A 24,375-nucleotide genomic window follows, 5' to 3' on the forward strand; every position below is an offset into this window, starting at 1 on the left:
GAGGCCTATTTTGCCCATTATGAAATTAACATATTGCAGCCTTTCAATGTAATGTTCAGAGATGTCTCCTTTTTCACGTCTCTTCTACCATGTGTGTTTGAGGACCGTTAGAGGCAGATACTGTATAAGGGGACAGGGCGCTGCAGCAGGGCTATTTAACTAGATGAGGAAGTCTGTCACTTATGAAAAACAGACACCACATCTAGCTGGACAGACGAGAGGATAGACAGACAGGAAGGCAGAATACAAGAATATGGCTAAATAATAAGAGAACCCTAGATGGATAGGAAATGGGAGATGGATTTACTTAGTTTAATGATATGTTCTTATTTGTTGTCACTGTCTCTATTTGCACTGTCTTTCTGTCCTTCTGCTCATTACCATAATTCAGTATTTGTCACAACTTGGAGATTAACATTGAACTCCCCCTCCCTCCCTCTCTCTTGTATCAGACGTCAACTCTTTCCAGCAAACCACAAAATGGATTGATGATGTCAGAACGGAGAGAGGAAGTGATGTCATCATCATGTTGGTGGGAAACAAGACTGACCTTGCAGACAAAAGGTGTGACATAATAACTAAAGGTTGATGTCAGTAAGCCTGTAGAACTCTTCAGTTCTCATCAGACCAGGTCCTGGAGGGCTCTCCATTAGAGCATACTAATGAATCGACTGATTGTTTCTGTAGAATGATTAAGACTGGCGCCACAGTGAGTTCCTGATTGAGACCTTTAGGCCCTCCTGTGTTAAGTGAGAGAAACACTGCCCTCTAGGGACAGCTAAGCAGGGACTTATTAACCTCGTCACTTGGTACAGGCTCTCTAGAGACAGATCTGGCTGGGGTTGAACAGTCCACTCACAGAGACAGCCTTTGGAGCTCAGCATGGCCTAGAATTAGTTTCATTATTCAGAGATTTAACAGATCATAGCGTGTCCCTTGAGTGATGTCTTATCCATTTGTGTGTTCAAACAATTGTGATAACAAAACAGAACTTTTTATTTTAACACGTGGTTTGTCACTATAACCCTCAATGCTTTTATGCCTTTAAACAACTTCTTTGTACTATTCCCATTTCTTTTTGTGATTGATTGATGCTGTGTTCTCGAATGATTGGCACGCTTTAGATTCTCTGAACTGACTGTAAGCTGCTGTTCTGCATGTTTAACCCTCTTATCTACCACAGGCAAGTTGCTATTGAAGAGGGTGAGAGGAAGGCCAAAGAGCTAAATGTAATGTTTATTGAGACTAGTGCTAAAGCAGGATACAACGTCAAGCAGGTGAGTGTGTGTGTGTGTGGCAGAGTCGTTCTCTCCGTCCATGCTGCCACTGCTGCTGCCTCGGCTCACCCTTGAAAAGGTCACTCATCACAGTCAGAGGTTTAGGGTCAATTGTTACAATAATGAAGAGACTTCAATTAGAATCATATGTGGTGTATTGAACCTGGAGCTAAGCTGGTGCTCTGAGGTGTTTTAGAGTCTGGCTGTGTGGGCACTTTTAGACAGAGCAGAGGCTGCTGCAGCGGTAGCAGGAGGAAACACGGCATGTTCATCCTTCACTTCATGATCTTCACATTGTCTTTTCCTTTTGTTTTCTCGTTCATGTGTATGTGTGTGTCTGTTGTCGTGGGCATTGCAGACAGATAACCACAGAGGAAGGGGAACAGAGAGCCAAAGAGCTGAATGTTCTGTTTATTGAAACAAGTGCAAAGACGGGCTACAATGTCAAACAGGTAGAGCACAGCATGCGTGTGTGCAGTGCTCACATTCTCTCAACGCTGGCTTGCTTTATACTAAATGGGGTCCTTGGATTATTTTCAGAACTCTTGCCCATCCATCCCATGTTGGCCATAATAACTAAAGACCAGAATGTTCCCCCGCTGGTCCCCCGGGCACCCTAATACAGACCATCCACTTTGGCCTCCGGTCTGGTCTGGTGGATGGGATATACAGTACTGTGCAAAAGTTTTAGGCAGGTGTGAAAAAATGCTGTAAATTTAGGAATGTTTTCAAAAATAGACATGTTAATAGATTATATTTATCATTTAACTAAATGCAAAATGAAGGAACAGAAGAAAAATCTAAATCAAATCCATATTTGGTGTGTAGCAGAAGGCAGTTTGTTTGTCAAAGGGCAGTACACGAATGAGTGTCTGCTGGCAACAGTGAAGCATGGTGGCGGTTCCTTTTGGGCCTGCATTTCTGCAAATGGAGTTGGGGATTTGGTCAGAATTAATGGTCTCCTCAATGCTGAGAAGTACCGGCAGATACTTATCCATCATGCAATACCCTCAGGGAGGCATCTGATTGGCCCCAAATTTATTCTGCAGCATGACACCGAACCCAAACATAGTTCTTAAATGACTTTTGCTGTATTTTCAGCGTAAAGAAGAACAAGGAGTCCTGGAATTGATGGTATTGCCCCCACAGAGCCCTGATCTCAGCATCGTCGAATCTGTCTGGGATTCAGGGATGCAAAATAGTCACCTTTCGGTGAAATTCGCCGTTTTGAATCCAAAGTAGATGGCCTACGTGATTCGTGTAGATTCGATGAGAAAGGTTTGGGGGGGTGGGGAGGTTGGATCACTGCTGGCTGTAAGCGAACAAGTGAGGCGCAATACTGGCTGTATCCAAGGCTCAGCCAATCATTTACATAACAGAATGCAGCGAAGCACGCGACAGCTTGCCAGTTACAGCAGCGCGTCCCCTGAAAGATAATGAAGAGGTAACATTAGGTGAGAAGTCACGGAGACGGGTGAGAAGGTGATGAAGCATACTTCATTTTAATTTATTTTTTATTTCACCTTTATTTAACCAGGTAGGCTAGTTGAGAACAAGTTCTCATTTGCAACTGTGACCTGGCCAAGATAGAGCATAGCAATTCAACACAAATAACAACACAGAGTTACACATGGAATAAACAAAACATAGTCAATAATACAGTAGAAAAATAAGTCTATATACAATGTGAGCAAATGAGGTGAGATAACGGAGGTAAAGGCAAAAACAGGCCATGGTGGCGAGGTAAATACAATATAGCAAGTAAAACACTGGAATGGTAGATTTGCAGTGGAAGAATGTGCAAAGTAGAAATAATGGGGTGCAAAGGAGCAAAATAAATACAGTAGGGAAAGAGGTAGTTTGGGCTAAATTATAGATGGGCTATGTACAGGTGCAGTAATCTGAGCTGCTCTGACAGCTGGTGCTTAAAGCTAGTGAGGGAGATAAGTGTCTCCAGCTTCAGAGATTTTTGCAGTTCGTTCCAGTCATTGGCAGCAGAGAACTGGAAGGAAAGACGACCAAAGGAGGAATTGGCTTTGGGGGTGACCAGTGAGATATACCTGCTGGAGCGCAAGCTATGAGTGGGTGCTGCTATGGTGACCAGTGAGCTGAGATAAGGCGGGGCTTTACCTAGCAGAGACTTGTAGATAACCTGTAGCCAGTGGGTTTGGCGACGAGTATGAAGCGAGGGCCAGCCAACGAGAGCATACAGGTCGCAATGGTGGGTAGTATATGGGCCTTTGGTGACAAAACGGATGGCACTGTGATGAACTGCATCCAGTTTGTTGAGTAGAGTGTTGGCGGCTATTTTATAGATGACATCACCGAAGTCGAGGATCAGTAGGATGGTCAGTTTTACGAGGGTATGTTTGGTAGCATGAGTGAAGGATGCTTTGTTGCGATATAGGAAGCCGATTCTAGATTTAATTTTGGATTGGAGATGCTTAATGTGAGTCTGGAATGAGAGTTTACAGTCTAACCAGACACCTAGGTATTTGTAGTTGTCCACGTATTCTAAGTCAGAGCTGTCCAGAGTAGTGATGCTGGATGGGCGAGCAGATGCGGGCAGTGATCGGTTGAAGAGCATCCATTTAGTTTTACTTGCATTTCAGAGCAGTTGAAGGCCAAGGAAGGAGAGTTGTATGGCATTGAAGCTCGTCTGGAGGTTAGTTAACACAGTGTCCAAAGAGGGGCCAGAAGTATACAGAATGGTGTCGTCTGCGTAGAGGTGTATCAGAGAATCACCAGCAACATCATTGATGTATACAGAGAAGCGTCGGCCCGAGGATTGAACCCTGTGGCACCCCCATAGAGACTGCAAGAGGTCCGGACAACAGGCCCTCCGATTTGACACACTGAACTCTGAGAAGTAGTTGGTGAACCAGGCGAGGCAGTCATTTGAGAAACCAAGGCTGTTGAGTCTGCCGATAAGAATGTGGTGATTGACAGAGTCGAAAGCCTTGGCCAGGTCGATGAATATGGCTGCGCAGTAATGACTCTTATCGATGGCGGTTATAATGTCGTTTAGGACCTTGAGCGTGGCTGAGGTGCACCCATGACCAGCTCTGAAACCAGATTGCATAGCGGAGAAGGTACGGTGGGATTCGAAATGGTCGGTAATCTGTTTGTTAACTTGGCTTTCGACCTTATACGTTTTAACTCTGTGAAAGTTATTTTTGCACACGTAGCCTTGTGCACGTAATCAATGTCTATAGTGGCCACTATAATAGAGCAAAAATGAATGCCTTCTACTTTAAGATATTTTTTTCCCCAAGTGCAATATTTGTGTGTGGTCACAAGTGTTCTATTATAAAGGCTGTCATGGCTAACTGCAATATTAGTGTGTTTTTTCTCAAGACTTGAGTGTCAAGTCTAGGCAACAAATAAGATTGGATTGCTTTCTTTACATTTTTTTGCTGTGAATTAGGTTCACATTAACCACTTTTTATTTTACACGCAGAGACTGATCATATACATCATATTCTTTTGTTTAATTAGTTAAAACCTGCATTTCCCCCTGGTAGGGATTTTTGCATGTTTCAGTGCAACAAAAAAAGTGTCACCTTTATGGGCCCTCAGCAGTTTTCAACCCTGGGGATTACATGAAGAGAGAGAAGCACCTGAGGCTGCCTAAATCCACAGAAGAATTGTGGTTAGTTCTCCAAGATGTTTGGGCCAACCTACCTGCTGAGTTCCTTCAGAAGCTGTCTGCAAGTGCACTTAGCAGAGTTGATGCTGTTTAAAGCAAAGGGTGGTCACCCCAAATATTGATTTGATGTAGATTTTTCTTCTGTTCACTCACTTTGCATTTTGTTAATTGATAAATATAACATGTCTATTTTTGAAACATTCTTACTTTACAGAATTTTTTCACACCTGCGTAAAACTTTTGCACAGTACTGTACATCTTTTTAAAAACGTAATTCTCACTCCAGGTTTGATTTGAAGTGATTTCTCCGAACAGTATCAAAGGATTCTATTTAATCCATCAGATCTGCATGAACTTAAACTCATTTCCAGCAGGTATGGGATGGAATTTAACTCTGAGGAGGAAATGTATATGATTACTGCTTTCCAACTTAATCCAATTTACATTTATTTATTTCAATGCCTCTATTGACTAGTTGTGATGATCATGGAATTTTGGATGACTAATTGTTCAGCCAAATGACAGCGGTCATCATAACTGCTTGAATAGCAAAAAAACGAAACATTTTCTCCTCTCCTCCACTCCTGACTGCATGTGCTGCTGCTGCTGCAAGCTAGGTTGAAGATAACTTGTCCTAACCTTTGTTGTCATTCCATGTGGAAGCTTTTTAGAAAATATACTAGCATAGCTGGTCCCATTGTGGGGTATTAGAATCCTCTTGTCTTTTTTCATCTTCACCTAGGCTACAGGGAGGGGGGTGTTGCCTAGGCAACCTCAGACTTTACAACATCTTGTTTGTTTCAGCAGGAGCCACGTTGTAGAGTCCATGTTACAGCAGAAACGGACTCAACCAGGCAAATGCCCAACCACCCCGTTTTCAGTCAGCTGTTCATTCCACAAATAATAAATACATTTTTTACAGTTAATGTATGTTCATGTCAGTCTTCATTCATGACCGTCGGTTCCATGGTTATATGGTACTTGTGCCAGCCCTACCAATGACGACGTACTAAGAAGAACGAGAGCACACAGAGCTGCAGGCCTGGTGTCAAGGCAGGAAGGTTAGAGTGTTCTGACTCTGACAAACGAGGTCTGTTCTCTCTCTTGCAGCTGTTCCGACGCGTGGCCGCTGCCCTCCCTGGCATGGAGAGCACACAGGACAAGAGCAGAGAAGACAGTATCCTTACTCTACACAGAAATGTGTGTGTGTGACTGACTATGCATGTTTTTCAGTGGCAATAGTAGAAACAGATTGTATTCAAACATTTACAGCCACCTATTGGGTAGCTTGTAAACCTATTAAAACATATTGAGAAGATGGGAAGTGTTTGAAAAGACTTCATGTGTTCCTGTCTGAGCTCTTTGAGTTGGTCCTTAACCCCTCCTCCCCCAGTGATTGACATAAAGCTGGAGAAGCCCCCAGAACAGCCCATCAGCGAAGGAGGCTGCTCCTGCTAACTCAACTCTTTACCACTCGTTCGCTCTCTCTCCTGGGCTTTGTTCTTGATCCTTCTCACCCTGGCTTATTCACTACCCCTATGTCTCTCTATACGGTACCTTTTCTCTCTGCTTGACTGCTCTCCCTCTGTCTGAACCCCTTGAATCCTGACTCCTTCTCCCCAGCCTGAAAGAGAAGAACACTACCTGTCCATCATCCTTGTTGTCATGGTAACCTGCTCTCACTGAGATGACCTTAAGCTTAACAAGCACAGTATGGATGTGAAGGTTTATTTTATTTCAGTTTATCTTTCACTCTACTTTGGCAAAATCCCCCCAAAAATCAAGCACTGTATCCTATTTTTCTGTTGTACTGAAATGTTTGGTTGCACAGTTCTCAATTGATGGCAGCCTGTGAGGGACCTAGACCCATAGATACTGAGTGGAATGTTTCTGCCATAAGTGGGTCCTGAACGGATTATTACAGTTTAGCAGCCCCCAATCAATATCACTCATTGGGTGAAAGTTGAGCATAACAACCTCCCTTTCTAATGCCAGTCCCACCACAGAGCAGCCATACAGTGTCACTTCACAGATACATGGCATGACGACACCACGTAGGGAAACCACAAGAACTCACACACATAGTCCCACCACAATGACGTGACATTATACAACACAAGGGCAGTCTCACTACCACTACACGACCGTCCTTAATTTGTCCCTAACTTGTCCTCACAAATGAAGAAAAGCGATCTTCACCTTGGCTGCCATTTTCTATTATCCTTTGGTTAGGTCTTTACTTTTTTCTAAAGAGTACAATTATTATCATAGATGAAAATATATTGCTTTGGAGAACAGTAGTGTTTACGAAAAGATTTTTGTATATTGAAATAAGTATCAAATTCAACACAAACCCAACTTCATAATATATGCAGACATGCCTTTTAAGTGTTAATTGTAGAGGGCTTCCATGGTTTAGGGTTTTCCTAGCTTTGTTAGGTTTGTTATAATATTGACACTTTAGAGTAATTTTTTTTCTTTGCTTGTTTTTTTGTTTGGTTTTGATCTTTTGTTAATGATAATTATTTTACATGTTCATTTAATAATGACTTGTAATATTTATTTCTAATAGATCATGTTTCTTCATTTGTATTACTGTTAATACTATTATTGTTGGGATGATCCCTAAATGGCTAATAGAGTATTTTGTCAACCACCTGATTTTCAAACATGTCCCCCAGCTCTTCTGGTGACATCACTACCCCTCTACTCCACCCCAAAATGCAAATTTAACTGAAGAAAAAACAGTGCAATGTTTGTGTGTATTTTTCTGGAGGAAAGTCCACTTTTTTTTGGTAGTTTCTTAGTTCGTAACCTTTTTTCTTTGAAATGGTTTTAACTGGATGTTAGAGGTAAACGAACTGCTTTGCGCCGCCACGTGTCTGTGCAATGAAGCGCATAATTTGCACTGCTAGAATTCATCAGTGTCTTATCAACATCCCTAAGAAAGGTCTGCATTTAGTAACTGAAATGTTGTTTTTGATGGTTGAATAATAAATTGATAAATGCTAGACAAGGCAATCTGGAAAGAGGGAGTTGTCTGGTTATTTCCTGTGAACTAGTGGTGTCATGTTAGTGTGGAAAATATTTTATTTCAATATTTTAAGTCTAAATAATTTCAGAGGCAATGTTTAAGCAGTCTGACACATGGACAGAACTAGCTGTCGTCCTCAGACCGAGGGAGTGTTTTGTATGGCACTGTAGATTTCAGACAAGGTAAAGGACAGCGTATTGACCTTCTGTTAGGTATGGTTAGATGTCAAGGCAGGCTCCATCCTGTTTCAAGGGGAAGTTACTGGGTAAAGTCAGGCAAGATTAGAGTATACATTCTGTCTGCACTCATCAACACTGCATCCACTTTCTGACAACCTCAATGTCCTACCAGTAAGCTACAAGCCCACCATTTGTCTGCTCTCATATCAGTTAGTGATTACAGCCTCCCAGCTATCACAGTGAATTTGACTAGGCATTTTCTTATTGGGTTTGGTTTAACTCACCTAAAGTGTAACGGTGTTGAGACATGCATAAATCAACTATCCCTCTGACAGAGGCCCATCCCTTTACTGTCTGCTGAGAGCCTGTACAGCCACTAGATGGCAGCCTCTCCAAAGACTGGCCAGGGGCCCATGAGCAGAAAAATCCACAGGAGAGTGATAGTGTTAAACTTGATCTAAATCTGCTCCCTGATGAACAGTACCTACACACACCTGAACTCTGCTGCACACCAAACCTTGCATCCCCCTCTCCCTTCAGAGACCCGCTGACCTACGTAGTTCATATACTATCATTCTTCTTTTGGTTAAGTGACTCCTGTTCTTTAGAGTAGCTGGATAATTCTCCCCGACTTCACACTTACTTTGGGTTATTAAATGTCTGATCTCTTCATCTTATTTGATTCATGCTCCACATTCAAGCTTGAAGCCCTAAATATGGAGTATCAATAAAGGATTTTGACAAGGGAATAGCAACATCTATCATTAATGATCAGCATCTTTGTGGCAAGAAAATGATAAGAATTCCAGCTTTAAAATGGTCTTTTTGGAATATCCATTAATCTAAGATGTCCTTTTCCTGTTAAAGCAATTTGGTGTTTCCTATTTGGCCATCTAAGGTAATTTATGTATGAATAATCTTGTGTGTGTGTGTATTTCATTGTTTGCTTGTGTGTCTGTGTTTTAAGATGGCTGTTCCAGGTCACTGATGACACACCTGCGTCTCTCATGTGCCTTAGAGCTTTGAACTCATTCAGCCCTATCCCTGGCCAGCTGACAACAGCTCTCCAGAGCCTCTCTCTGTCACTAACCAATAAACCAGGTCCAAACATATTCCACTGATGCACCTCAGTCAGAGCTGTTGCATTCTGTCTGCCTGCCACAGGACTGATACACCATGTGTCCTGGATGAGGGTGAGACCGTAAGCCCCCTCGCCCAAGATGCTGAACACACACAATGCTCCTTCCTCCTTCCCTCCCTGTCTGCTCTCACTCACACACAAACACATACACGTACACAGAGCTAGTTAAGCCAATCCTTGATTCACTGCAGATGTTGCTGTGTAAGGTCTGTGGTTGTGAACTTGCTCCCTCTAGCCTGATTGACTGCTGAAGCCGTGGCTGGTTTTATATAAGTGAATGCTATAACAATGCATGCACTGTTACCATGACATCACGGGCACATGTTCTAATCACCTCTCACAAACCTGCACGCAACCTGAACACCATCCCCCACTCCTCTCTCTCCCTCCCTCTCACCTCCCTCTATTTCTCCTTATGGTCCAAGACTCCATATATCTGTTTGCCCATCTTCCTCTTGATGCTGTTAAGGTTGGCTATGCACAGGTGTGGTAGAGCGTGTGTATCTGTGGGCAGATGGGTGGGTGGGGGTAGCCTACAGTATATACAGTCTCACACCGTCATAATATTAATCTAGTGAATGCAGCATTCAATGTCATGGCACAATACTATACTGTGCTCATCTCTCCAGAGAGAGAGACAGAAGGGGATAGAATGGAGAAGGGGAAATGGACAGAATGTGATTAAGTGAATGAGGAGGGGGGAGAGGATAGGGCGAGAAGGTGATAGCCGAGATAAATAGGTGTGTAGGAAGGGTGTGTGTGTGTGTGGGGGGGGGGGGGGGGGGGGTGCAGAACCTGATTCTCCTGTAATCCTCTCAACAGAAGCATGAGCCGGGTGATGTGTAACAGAAAGAACAAAAGTGAGAAAAAAAAGAGACTATGTGTACAAGAGGATGATGAGAGACAGAGCGACAGTGAGAGAGAAAGATACCTCTACCAAGACTCCACACTGAGACAGAGGATTACCGAAAAAAGCAGGGAAGGAGAGGTGGTAGAATCACTTATTCCAATAGTACAGGGGGAGAGAACAGAGCCAGCACAAGGGAGGGAGGAATTCTTGCAAGCACAAGTGAAGCAGCGATCAGGGTAGCAATCCAAGCACATTTACTCGAGAAGGAAAGAGGGTAGAGCAAGAGAAAGAGAGTGAGAAGGTCTGAAGGTGGAGGGGGGGGGGGGGGGGTGGCATGCCTATGGAGTGTGACATTGATAGAGCGAACCAGAGAGAGAGAGAGAGCAGAAAGCATAGGGAGGAACAGGAGCAAGAACTAGAGAGAAATAAGTCATCACAGAGAGAGTGAGCTCAACGCACAAACACAAAGAGAGGGGGAAGGAGGAAGCGAGGAGAGAGAAAGAGCAAAGTGAGTAAGAGAGTGAAAGGAGAGGAACGAGATGATGGAACCCAGAAATAGTTTTACAGGAGGATAGCCACTCATCCCTGCTCTCTGCGGTAGACATGATTCCAGGCAGAGGACTCTGCTGGAATTAGCAAGAGGGACGATACAGGACAGCATGTCTGCAGCACCACTGCCTCGGTGTATGCAGCAAGGCAGTTGATTTGTTACTGAGGGAGTGTGTCAGTGTGTGTGTGTATGTGTGTGCCGGCGGGCTTTTTACTGTTTCTTGTAGTGATTGGGGGAGGAGCCACCGTTTCTTGTGACAAGAAAATTCAGTAAGCAATACTGTGCATGCCAGCAGCTTTATTTGCAAATGTGTCTTTACATTCTAGCGTAGTAAATGCAGTAAGGATCCCGGGCAGTGACAGTCGGTCATAGAGTTTGTGTGTGTGGGTGAGTGTATCTACGGCTCTGCATGGAGGTGAGCAGAGGAAGGGTCAACTGGGTGCAGTGTGCTGGGTTTGAGGAGGAAGGTTATAGGGAAGGTACTGAACACAATGCAAGGACAAGAGCTTCGCACTGATGGGAGGGAGTGCATATGAGGTACCAGGAGAGCCCTGGGCGTAGGGTGGAGGACGGAAAAAGAGGGGGTAGGGAAGAGAGAGAGTGAGGGGGAGAAAAGGGGGGAGGAAGGAGATATAAAGGAGGAGGGAGAAAAGGTGAGAGAGAGAGTGAGCGAGATCATGGCTGTCAGATACAGTGAGCTATAGTATAGATCTGAGTGGTGCGGCAGGGGGAGGACGAGCTTCACTGCACAGGGAGGGGGAGAAAGGGAGGGGGAGAGAGGAAGAGAGGCAGACGGCACCGCTCCTCTGCCAGGAAGGGAAGAGCAGAACGGGACCGGACCGAGGGAGGACACACACGTTCACCCCCACACAGTCACTCCTACAGAGAACCATCGGCCAGGTCAACGAGTAGAGGTCAGGAGAAGCTGGTGTGGGACGGGGGCGGATGCCCCCCTCTGGCTGGGTACTGTCTGGAGCACTGAGCCCAGGAGGAGGGGAAGGAGGAGGGGAAGGAATCGGGGTAGAGCCCCAGAGCCCTGGTTCCTCTGAAGGAATCGGGGGAGAGCCCCAGAGCCCTGGTTCCTCTGTAGATTGAACCTGTCTTTCGATGACCATGGGGGAGTGGACCATTCTGGAGCGGCTGCTCGAGGCTGCTGTCCAGCAACATTCTACCATGATTGGGAGGTAAGACTTTCCTGCCACTCATCACACGTGTGTGTGTGTGTGTGTGTGTGTGTGTGTGTGTGTGTGTGTGTGTGTGTGTGTGTGTGTGTGTGTGTGTGTGTGTGTGTGTGTGTGTGTGTGTGAATTTTTTTATTCTTAATTTTTGCATGTTTGTGTGATGATTGTGTTTTTCTGATTGAAAGTGTGTGTGTGTGTCTCAGCAGTAGCCTCTACTCTCTGCCTCCCCTTCCCTCCCCTGGAGTGGATCTAGGGTTTCCGGGATGATGGTGTTGATGTGAGCCATGACCAGCCTTTAAAAGCACTTCATGGCTTCTGACGTGAGTGCTATGGGGGTAGTCATTTAGGCAGGTTACCTTCACATTCTTGGTCTAAGGGACTATGGTGGTCTGCTTGAAACATGTAGGTTATACAGACTCTGTCAGGGAGATGTTGACAATGTCAGTGAAGACACTTGCCAGTTGGTCCCCGCATGCTCTGAGTGCACATCCTGGTAATCCATTTGGCCCCCCGGCCTTGTGAATGTTTAAAGGTCTTGCTCACATCGGCTACGGAAGCGGGATCACACAGTCATCCAGAACAGCTGGTGCTCTCATGCATGCTTCAGTGTTGCTTGCCTCAAAGTGAGCACAAAAGGTATTTAGCTCGTCTGGTAGGCCATCATTAATTAAGGGACAAGCTAATTGAAAATAATAAATAACTGGTATTACAAGGCATTAGGGTTAATTAATGTTGATTTCAACTATTGGCACTGGTATTGATGGAGGGGCATTGGGGGATCTCTAGTAGTAGAGGAGAGAGAGATATACCGAGACAGAGAACAGAAATGGAAGTGTGGAAGAGTGCGGAGCAGCATGAGTTGGAGGAGGAAAAAATGAGTCTGAACTTGGAGGAGACGAGATTGCTTTTTGTGTAAATTGAGGCTGTCCAGTGAAGTCTCTGGTTTTGTGTGTTCTCTAGTTACAGCAGTGTAGTGACAGAAGGTCATGCATGAACAGATTGGAGTCTTATTAGCAGTGGAGACATGCATTGAGGACAAACATTCATTCTGTAATAGATAGATTTTTTTATCTGGGGTGTAAAAATTCTGCTTCATTGTCTCTCGCCTGTGTGATTAGTCAAATTCAAAGTGTGATTTTCCACCCATTAACCACAATGTGAGTTACTGGTAAACTGCACTCACCATCTGTACGGAATAATCACACACACACAACATTGACATTTCCATATGCTTGCTTACCCAGTGAAATATAGCTGTATGATTTGAAGTACAGTCCAGTAGAGAAGAAATCTAGTGTACTCTCTTTCTGTCCTTCCGTGTTGAGCTGGGGAGCTTGGCTACAGAGCTTGGCTACTTGTGTTAGCATGGAGGCCAACTGAACTGCTGTGCTCATTAACCTCAACCCCAGGTAGTCCCCTGCCGCTAGGGCAACGCCTGACCTTCTCTCCCATCCGTCTCTGTGTCTGTGTGTGTGTACATAATGTCTATCAGAGTGTGTGGCTAGAAGGCTATATACAGTAGAGGAGAGTGGGGTAAGTCGTGCCAAAGTGTTAGTTGAGCCACCCCTTGTTTCTAGGAAACCATACACAAAATCAGTGACCAAATATTTAGGAGGAGGTTGTCATTTCATGGAGTCTGTGAAGGAAGAAGCCATATGTGGAAAGTGGTAAGCAAGTTAGATCCAAAAAACAGATTTTCACAAAGTCAAATTAATGTATTGTGTTATAAGTTTCATGATGCTTGTATCTAAACCAAAGTAGATAGTTTAAATAATGTTTTATACATCAGTTGAGGTCTCTATAAGCTACAATATGAGGTCCTAAACCTAGCATGAAAGTGCATCCTTGTAAATGTGTGGGTTAATATTGTAAAACTAGTTGCTTTAAGGTAAATTGTGCCATCTGTCCAGGGGAAAGTTGAGCCAATGGCTAATCAATATACCCCATACAAATGATGATTAGATTTTGTCTGTTTTATGCATAGTATTTTGAAGACACCTCGCATTCATGTGATTACTCAAGTTCAAATGATGACAAATTCATTCTTCAGTTGGGTTCGCCCCCTTCTAGGCCACAATTGAAGTGTTTTCTTCCCAGGTGAAATGCAAGGCATTGTCACTGGGATATGAGGTTACACCAGGGCCTGAACTTATGTTCAAAGTGTTTTTAAAAAGTACAAAGTAACAGAAATGTGTCCCAATGTTAACCCCATCACTATGCTCAATGTACCCCATACCCAGGGTAAGTTGTGCCAAGAGGCCACTTTTTTGCAAAGCTAGGTTTTCAAACCTGTTACGTTTACATGCATTCAGATTATTTCCAAGGATACACAACACCCTGAAAACACCCTGAAAAATACATAAATAGCCTCTTCATCATGCAAATTGTTTAAGAAAGGTTTCAAATGAAATCACATTGACAGATAATTATGAGGTTTTCACTTTGGACAGTGCATTTGCACTATGAAGATGTCGCCCTCAACAAAGTTCAAGGCGTTCAATGTAGGGTTGTGGTGTAGTATCACTATAGTCATTTTCTTTCACGTTATTCAACATCATATGGTGCATATGGTTTGGGGTCATGCTAGAGTATCAACGTTCAGAAAGATACAAATGAAGTAGACCACACAAACAACAAAACCAAATAGGTGAGAGTGTATACCACAGGAGGTTGGTGGCACCTTAATTGGGGAGGACGGGCTCGTGTTAATGGCTGGAGTGGAATCAGTAGAATGGTATCAAATACATTAAACACATGGTTTCTGTGTGTTTGATGCCATTCCATTTGCTCTGTTCCAGTCATTATTATGAGCCGTCCTCCCCTCAGCAGCCTCCACTGGTGTATACATATCTCTCCATGTGTCTGAGTGCCATTCAATTGATACACGGGATAAGGGATCTGAATTTTCTTCACATCTCCTTTAAGTTGAGATCAAGCCTCTGTTTGGCAGCTGGAATCATGGATAGCCTGTCTGGTGCAAAAGAGGAATAAACTAATCAGAGAATTAATCAAGGAATGAAAAAATTCAGAAGCAATCATTCAGAAGCAGAGACAACTCTCTCAATTTGTCTGCAGCGTCTGACAGAGAGCATTATTAATGCAGACATGGACTTCTGTTCATGTCTTTTATACTTAATCTGAGCGCTGCTGTTGATCATGCATTTTACAGGCCCGACAGCAAAGGCTTTACCCCATATCAAACATACTTCAAGACTAATACTCCTCAAGCTAAATTTCGGTCAATCCTTTTATTAATTGTCACATCTTCCTCTGTAGCATCTATATGTGTGGTGTAAAAGGCATTGTGGTGTTTCCACATTCTATACCAGACGTGAGAAATAGCGAGAGACCACCTCTCTATCTTCTTTACCCTAACCAGTCAGGCTTCAAGACGGGTCATTCAACTGTGACTACTTTTCTCTGTGTCAAGGAGGCTCTCCGCTCTGCCAAAGCTGACTCTCTCTCCTCTGTTCTCATCCTCCTAGATCTATACGCTGCCTTCGAAACCATGAACCATCAGATCCTCTCCACCATCTCAGGGCTGGGTGTCTTAGGTTCTGCACACTCTTGGATTGCATCCTACCTGGCAGGCCGCTCCCACCAGGTGACATGGAGAGGATCTGTGTCTGCACTACATACTCTCACGACTGGTGACCCACAGGGCTCGGTTCTAGGCCCTGTACTCTTCTCTCTATACACCAAGTCACTCGGCTCCGTCATATCCTCACATGGTCTCTCCTATCCTTGCTATGCGGATGACACTCAACTACTTTTCTCCTTCCCCCTTCTGACACCCAGGTGGCGACACGCATCTCTGCGTGACTAGCAGATATCGAAGCTTGAATGAGAGCCCACCACCTCAAGCTCAACCTCGACAAGACGGAGCTGCTCTTCCTCCCGGGGAAGGCCTGCCCGTTCAAAGACCTCTCGATCACAGTTGAAAACTGCACAGTGTCCCCCTTCCAGAGGCAAATAACCTTGGTGTTAACCTGGACAACACCCTGTCATTCTCTGCAAACATTTACATTTAAGTCATTTAGCAGACGCTCTTATCCAGAGCGACTTACAAATTGGTGCATTCACCTAATGACATCCAGTGGAACAGCCACTTTACAATAGTGCATCTAAATCTTTTAAGGGGGGGGGGGGGGGCAGAAGGATTGCTTTATCCTATCCTAGGTATTCCTTGAAGAGGTGGGGTTTCAGGTGTCTCCGGAAGGTGGTGATTGACTCCGCTGTCCTGGCGTCGTGAGGGAGTTTGTTCCACCATTGGGGTGCCAGAGCAGCGAACAGTTTTGACTGGGCTGAGCGGGAACTGTACTTCCTCAGTGGTAGGGAGGCGAGCAGGCCAGAGGTGGATGAACGCAGTGCCCTTGTTTGGGTGTAGGGCCTGATCAGAGCCTGAAGGTACTGAGGTGCCGTTCCCCTCACAGCTCCGTAGGCAAGCACCATGGTCTTGTAGCGGATGCGAGCTTCAACTGGAAGCCAGTGGAGAGAGCGGAGGAGCGGGGGTGACGTGAGAGAACTTGGGAAGGTTGAACACCAGACGGGCTGCGGCGTTCTGGATGAGTTGTAGGGGTTTGATGGCACAGGCAGGGAGCCCAGCCAACAGCGAGTTGCAGTAATCCAGACGGGAGATGACAAGTGCCTGGATTAGGACCTGCGCCGCTTCCTGTGTGAGGCAGGGTCGTACTCTGCGGATGTTGTAGAGCATGAACCTACAGGAACGGGCCACCGCCTTGATGTTAGTTGAGAACGACAGGGTGTTGTCCAGGATCACGCCAAGGTTCTTAGCGCTCTGGGAGGAGGACACAATGGAGTTGTCAACCGTGATGGCGAGATCATGGAACGGGCAGTCCTTCCCCGGGAGGAAGAGCAGCTCCGTCTTGCCGAGGTTCAGCTTGAGGTGGTGATCCGTCATCCACACTGATATGTCTGCCAGACATGCAGAGATGCGATTCGCCACCTGGTCATCAGAAGGGGGAAAGGAGAAGATCAATTGTGTGTCGTCTGCATAGCAATGATAGGAGAGACCATGTGAGGTTATGACAGAGCCAAGTGACTTGGTGTATAGCGAGAATAGGAGAGGGCCTAGAACAGAGCCCTGGGGGACACCAGTGGTGAGAGCGCGTGGTGAGGAGACAGATTCTCGCCACGCCACCTGGTAGGAGCGACCTGTCAGGTAGGACGCAATCCAAGCGTGGGCCGCGCCGGAGATGCCCAACTCGGAGAGGGTGGAGAGGAGGATCTGATGGTTCACAGTATCGAAGGCAGCCGATAGGTCTAGAAGGATGAGAGCAGAGGAGAGAGAGTTAGCTTTAGCAGTGCGGAGCGCCTCCGTGATACAGAGAAGAGCAGTCTCAGTTGAGTGACTAGTCTTGAAACCTGACTGATTTGGATCAAGAAGGTCATTCTGAGAGAGATAGCAGGAGAGCTGGCCAAGGACGGCACGTTCAAGAGTTTTGGAGAGAAAAGAAAGAAGGGATACTGGTCTGTAGTTGTTGACATCGGAGGGATCGAGTGTAGGTTTTTTCAGAAGGGGTGCAACTCTCGCTCTCTTGAAGACGGAAGGGACGTAGCCAGCGGTCAGGGATGAGTTGATGAGCGAGGTGAGGTAAGGGAGAAGGTCTCCGGAAATGGTCTGGAGAAGAGAGGAGGGGATAGGGTCAAGCGGGCAGGTTGTTGGGCGGCCGGCCGTCACAAGACGCGAGATTTCATCTGGAGAGAGAGGGGAGAAAGAGGTCAAAGCACAGGGTAGGGCAGTGTGAGCAGAACCAGCGGTGTCATTTGACTTAGCAAACGAGGATCGGATGTCGTCGACCTTCTTTTCAAAATGGTTGACGAAGTCGTCTGCAGAGAGGGAGGAGGGGGGGGGGGAGGGGGAGGAGGATTCAGGAGGGAGGAGAAGGTGGCAAAGAGCTTCCTAGGGTTAGAGGCAGATGCTTGGAATTTAGAGTGGTAGAAAGTGGCTTTAGCAGCAGAGACAGAAGAGGAAAATGTAGAGAGGAGGGAGTGAAAGGATGCCAGGTCCGCAGGGAGGCGAGTTTTCCTCCATTTCCGCTCGGCTGCCCGGAGCCCTGTTCTGTGAGCTCGCAATGAGTCGTCGAGCCACGGAGCGGGAGGGGAGGACCGAGCCGGCCTGGAGGATAGGGGACATAGAGAGTCAAAGGATGCAGAAAGGGAGGAGAGGAGGGTTGAGGAGGCAGAATCAGGAGATAGGTTGGAGAAGGTTTGGGCAGAGGGAAGAGATGATAGGATGGAAGAGGAGAGAGTAGCGGGGGAGAGAGAGCGAAGGTTGGGACGGCGCGATACCATCCGAGTAGGGGCAGTGTGGGAAGTGTTGGATGAGAGCGAGAGGGAAAAGGATACAAGGTAGTGGTCGGAGACTTGGAGGGGAGTTGCAATGAGGTTAGTGGAAGAACAGCATCTAGTAAAGATGAGGTCAAGCGTATTGCCTGCCTTGTGAGTAGGGGGGGAAGGTGAGAGGGTGAGGTCAAAAGAGGAGAGGAGTGGAAAGAAGGAGGCAGAGAGGAATGAGTCAAAGGTAGACATGGGGAGGTTAAAGTCACCCAGAACTGTGAGAGGTGAGCCGTCCTCAGGAAAGGAGCTTATCAAGGCATCAAGCTCATTGATGAACTCTCCAAGGGAACCTGGAGGGCGATAGATGATAAGGATGTTAAGCTTGAAAGGGCTGGTAACTGTGACAGCATGGAATTCAAAGGAGGCGATAGACAGATGGGTAAGGGGAGAAAGAGAGAATGACCACTTGGGAGAGATGAGGATCCCGGTGCCACCACCCCGCTGACCAGAAGCTCTCGGGGTGTGCGAGAACACGTGGGCAGACGAAGAGAGAGCAGTAGGAGTAGCAGTGTTATCTGTGGTGAGCCATGTTTCCGTCAGTGCCAAGAAGTCGAGGGACTGGAGGGACGCATAGGCTGAGATGAGCTCTGCCTTGTTGGCCGCGGATCGGCAGTTCCAGAGGCTACCGGAGACCTGGAACTCCACGTGGGTCGTGCGGGCTGGGACCACCAGGTTAGGGTGGGCGCGGCCACGCGGTGTGAAGCGAAACATCAAAGCAGTGACTCACTCCTGCAGGTTCATGCTCTACAACATCTGTAAAGTACAACCCTACCTCACACAGGAAGTGGCGGAGACCCTAATCCAGGCACTTGTCATCTCCTGTCTCGACTACTGAAACTCGCTGTTGGCTCCCCACTTGTGCCATCAAAGTCCTGCAACATATCCAGAACGCTGCAGCCCGCCTGGTGTTTAACCTTCCCAAGTTCACTCATGTCACCCCACTCTTCTGCACACTCCACTGGCTTCCAGTCGAAGCTTGCATCCACTACAAGACCATGGTACTTGCCTATGGAGCAGCAAGAGGAACTGCCCCTCCCTACCTTCAGGCTATGCTCAAACCCTACACCCCAACCCTCCGTTCTGCCACCTCTGGTCTCTTGGGCATCCCACCCCTACCGGAGGGCAGGTCCGGCTCAGCCCAGTCCAAGCTTTTCGGTGTCCTGGAACCCCAATGGTGGAACCAGCTTCCCCCTGAACCAAGGACAGGAGACTCCCTGCCCATCTTCGAAAACATCTGAAACCCTACCTCTTCAAAGAGTATCTGAAATAATCCAACAGCACCCCCCCACATCACCTTCTCACACCGACCCCCCCCCCCCCCCCAATAAAATGCCTTTTGTGAACTAACACTCACTTACACTTTCTTTTAAGAGTGTCTGCTAAATTACTCAGATGTAAAATGTAAATAAGTGGTAATGTGAATTGTGAAATGGGTGGCCCTATAGTGCACCACAGATATTGGTCTCCTATTTGGTGGCTGGGAGTTTGTACATTTTGTCCCTTGGTAGCCTAGATAGATTCCTCTGGTTGCTCCTGTAGCTTGCTCAATACTGCTGATGTGGACATGAGGGTGTGTTGTAAATTATCCCTTAGTGTTTGGGCCATGTTCAATCTGTTTGGCCAACAGAACTGTCTGGTTAGCCTCTAGACATTAGCGGTAACTGATATCTCTGTGCTGGTCCATTCTGCCTGAACTTAGATGCTTATAGCTATTACAGCTATGGGACTAAGTGTTTAGATATATGCAGTGCATTTGGAAAGTATTCAGCCCCCTTTACTTTTCCACATTTTGTTACGTTACACCATTATTAAAAAATGGATTGAATAAAATAAAATCCTCATTAACTGACACAAAATTCCACATAATTTTTTTTTTTGTGTGCAAAAAATAAAAACAGAAATACCTTATTTACATAAGTATTCAGACCCTTTCCTTTGAGACTCGAAATTGAGCTCAGGGGCATCCTGTTTCCATTGAGCATCCTTGAGACTTGGAGTCCACCTGTGGTAAATTAAATTGATTGGACATGATTTAGAAAGGCACACACCTGTCTATATAAGGACCCACATTTGACAGTGCATGTCAGAGCAAAAGCAAGCCATGAGGTCGAAGGAATTGTCCATAGAGCTCCGAGACAGGATTGTGTCGAGGAACAGATCTGGGAAAGGATACCAAAAAATGTCTACAGCATTGAAGGTCCCCAAGAACACAGTGTCCTCTACCATTCTTAAATGGAAGAAGTGTGGAACCACCAATACTCTTCCTAGAGCTGTCCGCTCAGTCAAACTGAGCAAATGGAGGAGAAGGGCCTTGGTCAGGAAGGTGAACCAAATGGTCACTCTGACAGACCTCCAGAGTTCCTCTGTGGAGATGGGAGAACCTTCCAGAAGGACAACCATCTCTGCAGCTCTCCACCAATCAGGCCTTTATGGTAGAGTGTCCAGACGGAAGCCAATCGTCAGTAAAAGACACATGACAGCCCACTTGGAGTTTGCCAAAAGGCACCTAAAGGACTCTCAGAACATGAAAACAAGGTTATCTGGTCTGATGAAACCAAGATTGAACTCTTTGGCCTGAATGCCAAGCGTCACATCTGGAGGAAACCTGGTACCATCCCTACGGTGAAGCATGGTGGTGGCAGCATCATGCTGTGGGAATGTTTTTAAGCCGCAGAGACTGGGAGACTAGTCAGGATCAAGGGAAAGATGAACGGCGCAAAGTACAGCGAGATCCTTGATGAAAACCTGTTCCAGAATGCTCAGGCCCTCAGACTGGGCCGAAGGTTCACCTTCAAACAAGACAATGACCCTAAGCACACAGCCAAGACAACGCAGGAGAGGCTTCGGGACAAATCTCTGAATGTCCTTGAGTGGCCCAGCCAGAGCCCAGACTTGAACCCGATCAAACATCTCTGGAGAGACCTGAAAATAGCTGTGCAGCGATGCTCCCCATCTAACCTGACAGAGCTTGAGAGGATCTGCAGAGAAGACTGGGAGAAACTTCCCAAATACAGTTTTGCCAAGCTTGTAGCGTCATACTCAATAAGGCTTGAGGCTGTAATCGCTGCCAAAGGTGCACCAACAAAGTACTGAGTAAAGTGTCTGAATACCCACGTAAATGTGAAATTTCAGCTTTTTTATTTCTAATATATTTTAATATTAAAACCTGTTTTTGCTATGTCATTATGGGGTATTACGTGTAGATTGATGAAAAAATAAACAATTTAACCAATTACAGCAGTAATTGGCTTTGATACTCTGATTGGTTAGAGATGATCCTATGACTTTGTTTTGTACAGTGCCCGTCGGCACCACAAATGACTTCAATGATGGCGGTCTCAGACGAAAGTACTGTATGTAGCCAACGACGAAGCAGCGGAAGAATTAAGTGTGTCGTCGGGCTAGCATACAGGAGTCTTATTTAAGCTACTGTAATGTGTTGGTGTAAGGCTGGGAAGTTGTGTTTCATGTGGTCAGACTGCTATTTCAGATACACAAACACACAACCACCTGTGATCTCCCTTACAAAGCTGTAATGTGCTTTTCCAGGAGAGAAATAAGCCTGGGGGTTCTTGTATTAAATCAGATTTAAACACCTTGCAGGTAAAAGAGAAAGGAAGTGAGTTGATGCATCATTTTCACTGCAATGCTGTTGTGGGGACAGTGCTAGAGAGGAGTGGTGCGAAAAGAGGGGAGAGGGGGGATAATGGAGGACTAGTGGATCAGGGAGAGATGAAACGATGGATGGATGAGGAGGAAGGGATAAAGCTGCAGAGGCTGGGGAAAGAGAGGGGTTTGGAGTATGAATACACAGAGGAAGGAGGAGGAAAGAGAGGGGGTTGGAGCATGAATACACAGAGGAAGGAGGAGGAAAGAGAGTGGTTTGGAGCATGAATACACAGAGGAAGGAGGAGGAAAGAGAGGGGTTTGGAGCATGAATACACAGAGGAAGGAGGAGGAAAGAGAGGGGTTTGGAGCATGAATACACAGAGGAAGGAGGAGGAAAGAGAGGGAGGAAAAGAGGGGACAGTTCCATGTGCAGACGATCTGAGTAGGCAGCACAGGTTGTTATCATGATCAGTGGCATGCAGTGGTGGAAAAAGTACCCAATTGTCATACTTGAGTAAAAGTAAAGATACCTTAATAGAAAATGACTCAAATGAAAGTCACCCAGTAAAATACTAATTGTGTTTAGTGAGTCCGCCAGATCAGAGACAGTATGGATGAACAGGGATGTTCTCTTGATAAGTGCATGAATTGGGCCATTTTCATGTCCTGCTAAGCATTTGAAATGTAACAAGTACTTTTCGGTGTCAGAGAAAGTGTATGGAGTAAAAAGTACATTATTTTCTTTAGGAATGTAGTGGAGTAAAAGTAAACGTTGCAAAAAATGCTTAAATAGTAAAGTACAGATACCAAAAACAACTATACTTAGGGAGGAGAATATGGGATTTTAACTAGCTCAAACACAAATTGAGAGTGGGAGCAAGAGAGATGGGGGGGGGGGAAGAGGAGGAGCGAGGGAGAGACAAAGAGACGGAGAGAGAGAGAGGGAGAGAGAGCAAGAGAGAGAGGGAGGGAGGGGGAGAGAGAGAGATGCATCTGCAGTGTGATAGCCATAGTGTTGTAATGTAATTCAGCTCTCTAATCTCTGTGCTTGGTCAGGTCTTCATTCATTATGTCCTGCCACCAGAAATGAGCTGTGTCTTGTTATGGAGACATGCTCCATATGAGATTAAATGACATTTTCACTCTGGGTGTCCAGTATGTGTGGCTGAACATTGTGACAGCTCTCTGTTTTTGTGCCCTTGGTGTTAGTGCACTGTCCATAACGTATATGTTACTGCTAGTTCTGTCTGTATGCATGCCTATTTGTGAGTGTTAGTATGTGTTTGAGATGTATGTATGTGTGTGTATGTGTGTGTGTGTGTGTGTGTGTGTGTGTGTGTGTGTGTGTGTGTGTGTGTGTGTGTGTGTGTGTGTGTGTGTGTGTGTGTGTGTGTGTGTGTGTGTGTGTGTGTGTGTGTGTGTGTGTGTGTGATGTGTGTGTTTTCCCAGTGCATCTGGTGTCAGTGCTCAGGGCCGGTGTTGCCCCTTGAGGCTGACGGCAACAGCTGCTGTGTGGATGAATGTGTGTGAGAGCCTCTGGGAGAGCCAGGGCCTGCGTGTCCAGCCAACACACCAGCTACTAAATGAGCTACCATAGGATCTAACACTGGAGTTATAAACACACAGGTTAGACAGCCTACACAGCTAAACTGAAATATACTGTAGAAGCAATACAGGACAGCTACAGAGCATTTAGAGACTATACATAAAATGCATTGGATATAATGTCTTCAAAGCTATGCAATATTACCAACACACCATTTCAAGTATAAACCATTTTCACACTGCAGATATTTCAACAGACACACTCAGTTTACTGGCTGTTTCTACCTTACAGAATAACTTTAAGAGCTCTAGTAGCCTGCTCCGATTTGTGATTACAATGTCATCCTGAATCCAAAGATAGCTTTTGAGACTCAATTATCCACTTGGGCTGCAATCAGACATGCTCTTTAGCTGGATGAGCTAATTGGGTCTCCAGTTAGAGACCTGGCTGTGGTGGATCGCTAGAGGCTGCAGGGTGGTTCACATCACATTGCATACCAGCCAAGAACGCCTTCATCACTGGTACATTAATCTGGACAGGCTGTTTCTATAGTAACTCACAACTGTGTATAAGCACGCTGCTTGCTGTGTATGCTCATTATGAGCACTGATCAACTGCAGTACATATGCAATGAAGATCTGGAGAAGTTAGACCTTGAAAAGTATAGTTTCGTCATATACTTCGAATCCTGTGGCTTTCAAGAGCTTTGTTTATACCTGGCGCTAACCAGTGGTGCAAAGTATTTAAGTAAAAAATACTTTAAAGTAATATTTAAGTAGTTTTGGGGTATCAGTACTTTACTATTTACATTTTTGACTACTTTTGCTTTTACTCCACTACATTCCTAAAAAAAATGATGTACTACATACATTTTCCCTGACACTCAAAAGTACTTGTTACATTTTGAATGCTTACCAGGAAAAAAAATGGTCCAATTTGCACACTTATCAAGAGAACATCCCTGGTCATCCCTACTGCCTCTTATCTGGCGGACTCACT

General features: G+C 45.6%; 2 protein-coding genes across 5 annotated transcripts in view; both read left to right on the forward strand.

Annotated features, from left to right (window-relative positions):
- The window catches only part of rab6a (RAB6A, member RAS oncogene family), a 31,442-nt gene extending 23,487 nt beyond the window's left edge, over positions 1–7,955 (forward strand). For 3 of the 4 annotated variants that reach the window (XM_055870519.1, XM_055870509.1, XM_055870537.1), the window contains exons 5-8: positions 453–564; positions 1,184–1,277; positions 6,037–6,103; positions 6,320–7,955. In XM_055870519.1, coding sequence (XP_055726494.1) covers positions 453–564; positions 1,184–1,277; positions 6,037–6,103; positions 6,320–6,384 — 338 coding nt within the window. In that variant the 3' untranslated portion in view covers positions 6,385–7,955. Of the gene's footprint in view, positions 1–452; positions 565–1,183; positions 1,278–1,635; positions 1,730–6,036; positions 6,104–6,319 lie in introns of all 4 variants that reach the window. The other variant, XM_055870529.1, reaches the window with a different exon arrangement.
- Positions 7,956–10,132: 2,177 nt separating this feature from the next.
- The window catches only part of LOC129816247 (gap junction delta-2 protein-like), a 29,536-nt gene continuing 15,293 nt past the window's right edge, over positions 10,133–24,375 (forward strand). Inside the window, exon 1 of the mRNA XM_055870497.1 lies at positions 10,133–11,864. Coding sequence (XP_055726472.1) covers positions 11,788–11,864 — 77 coding nt within the window. The 5' untranslated portion in view covers positions 10,133–11,787. The remainder of the gene's footprint in view (positions 11,865–24,375) is intronic.

Source organism: Salvelinus fontinalis, chromosome 2, assembly GCF_029448725.1.
Source record: "Salvelinus fontinalis isolate EN_2023a chromosome 2, ASM2944872v1, whole genome shotgun sequence".
Classification (NCBI taxonomy): domain Eukaryota; kingdom Metazoa; phylum Chordata; class Actinopteri; order Salmoniformes; family Salmonidae; genus Salvelinus; species Salvelinus fontinalis.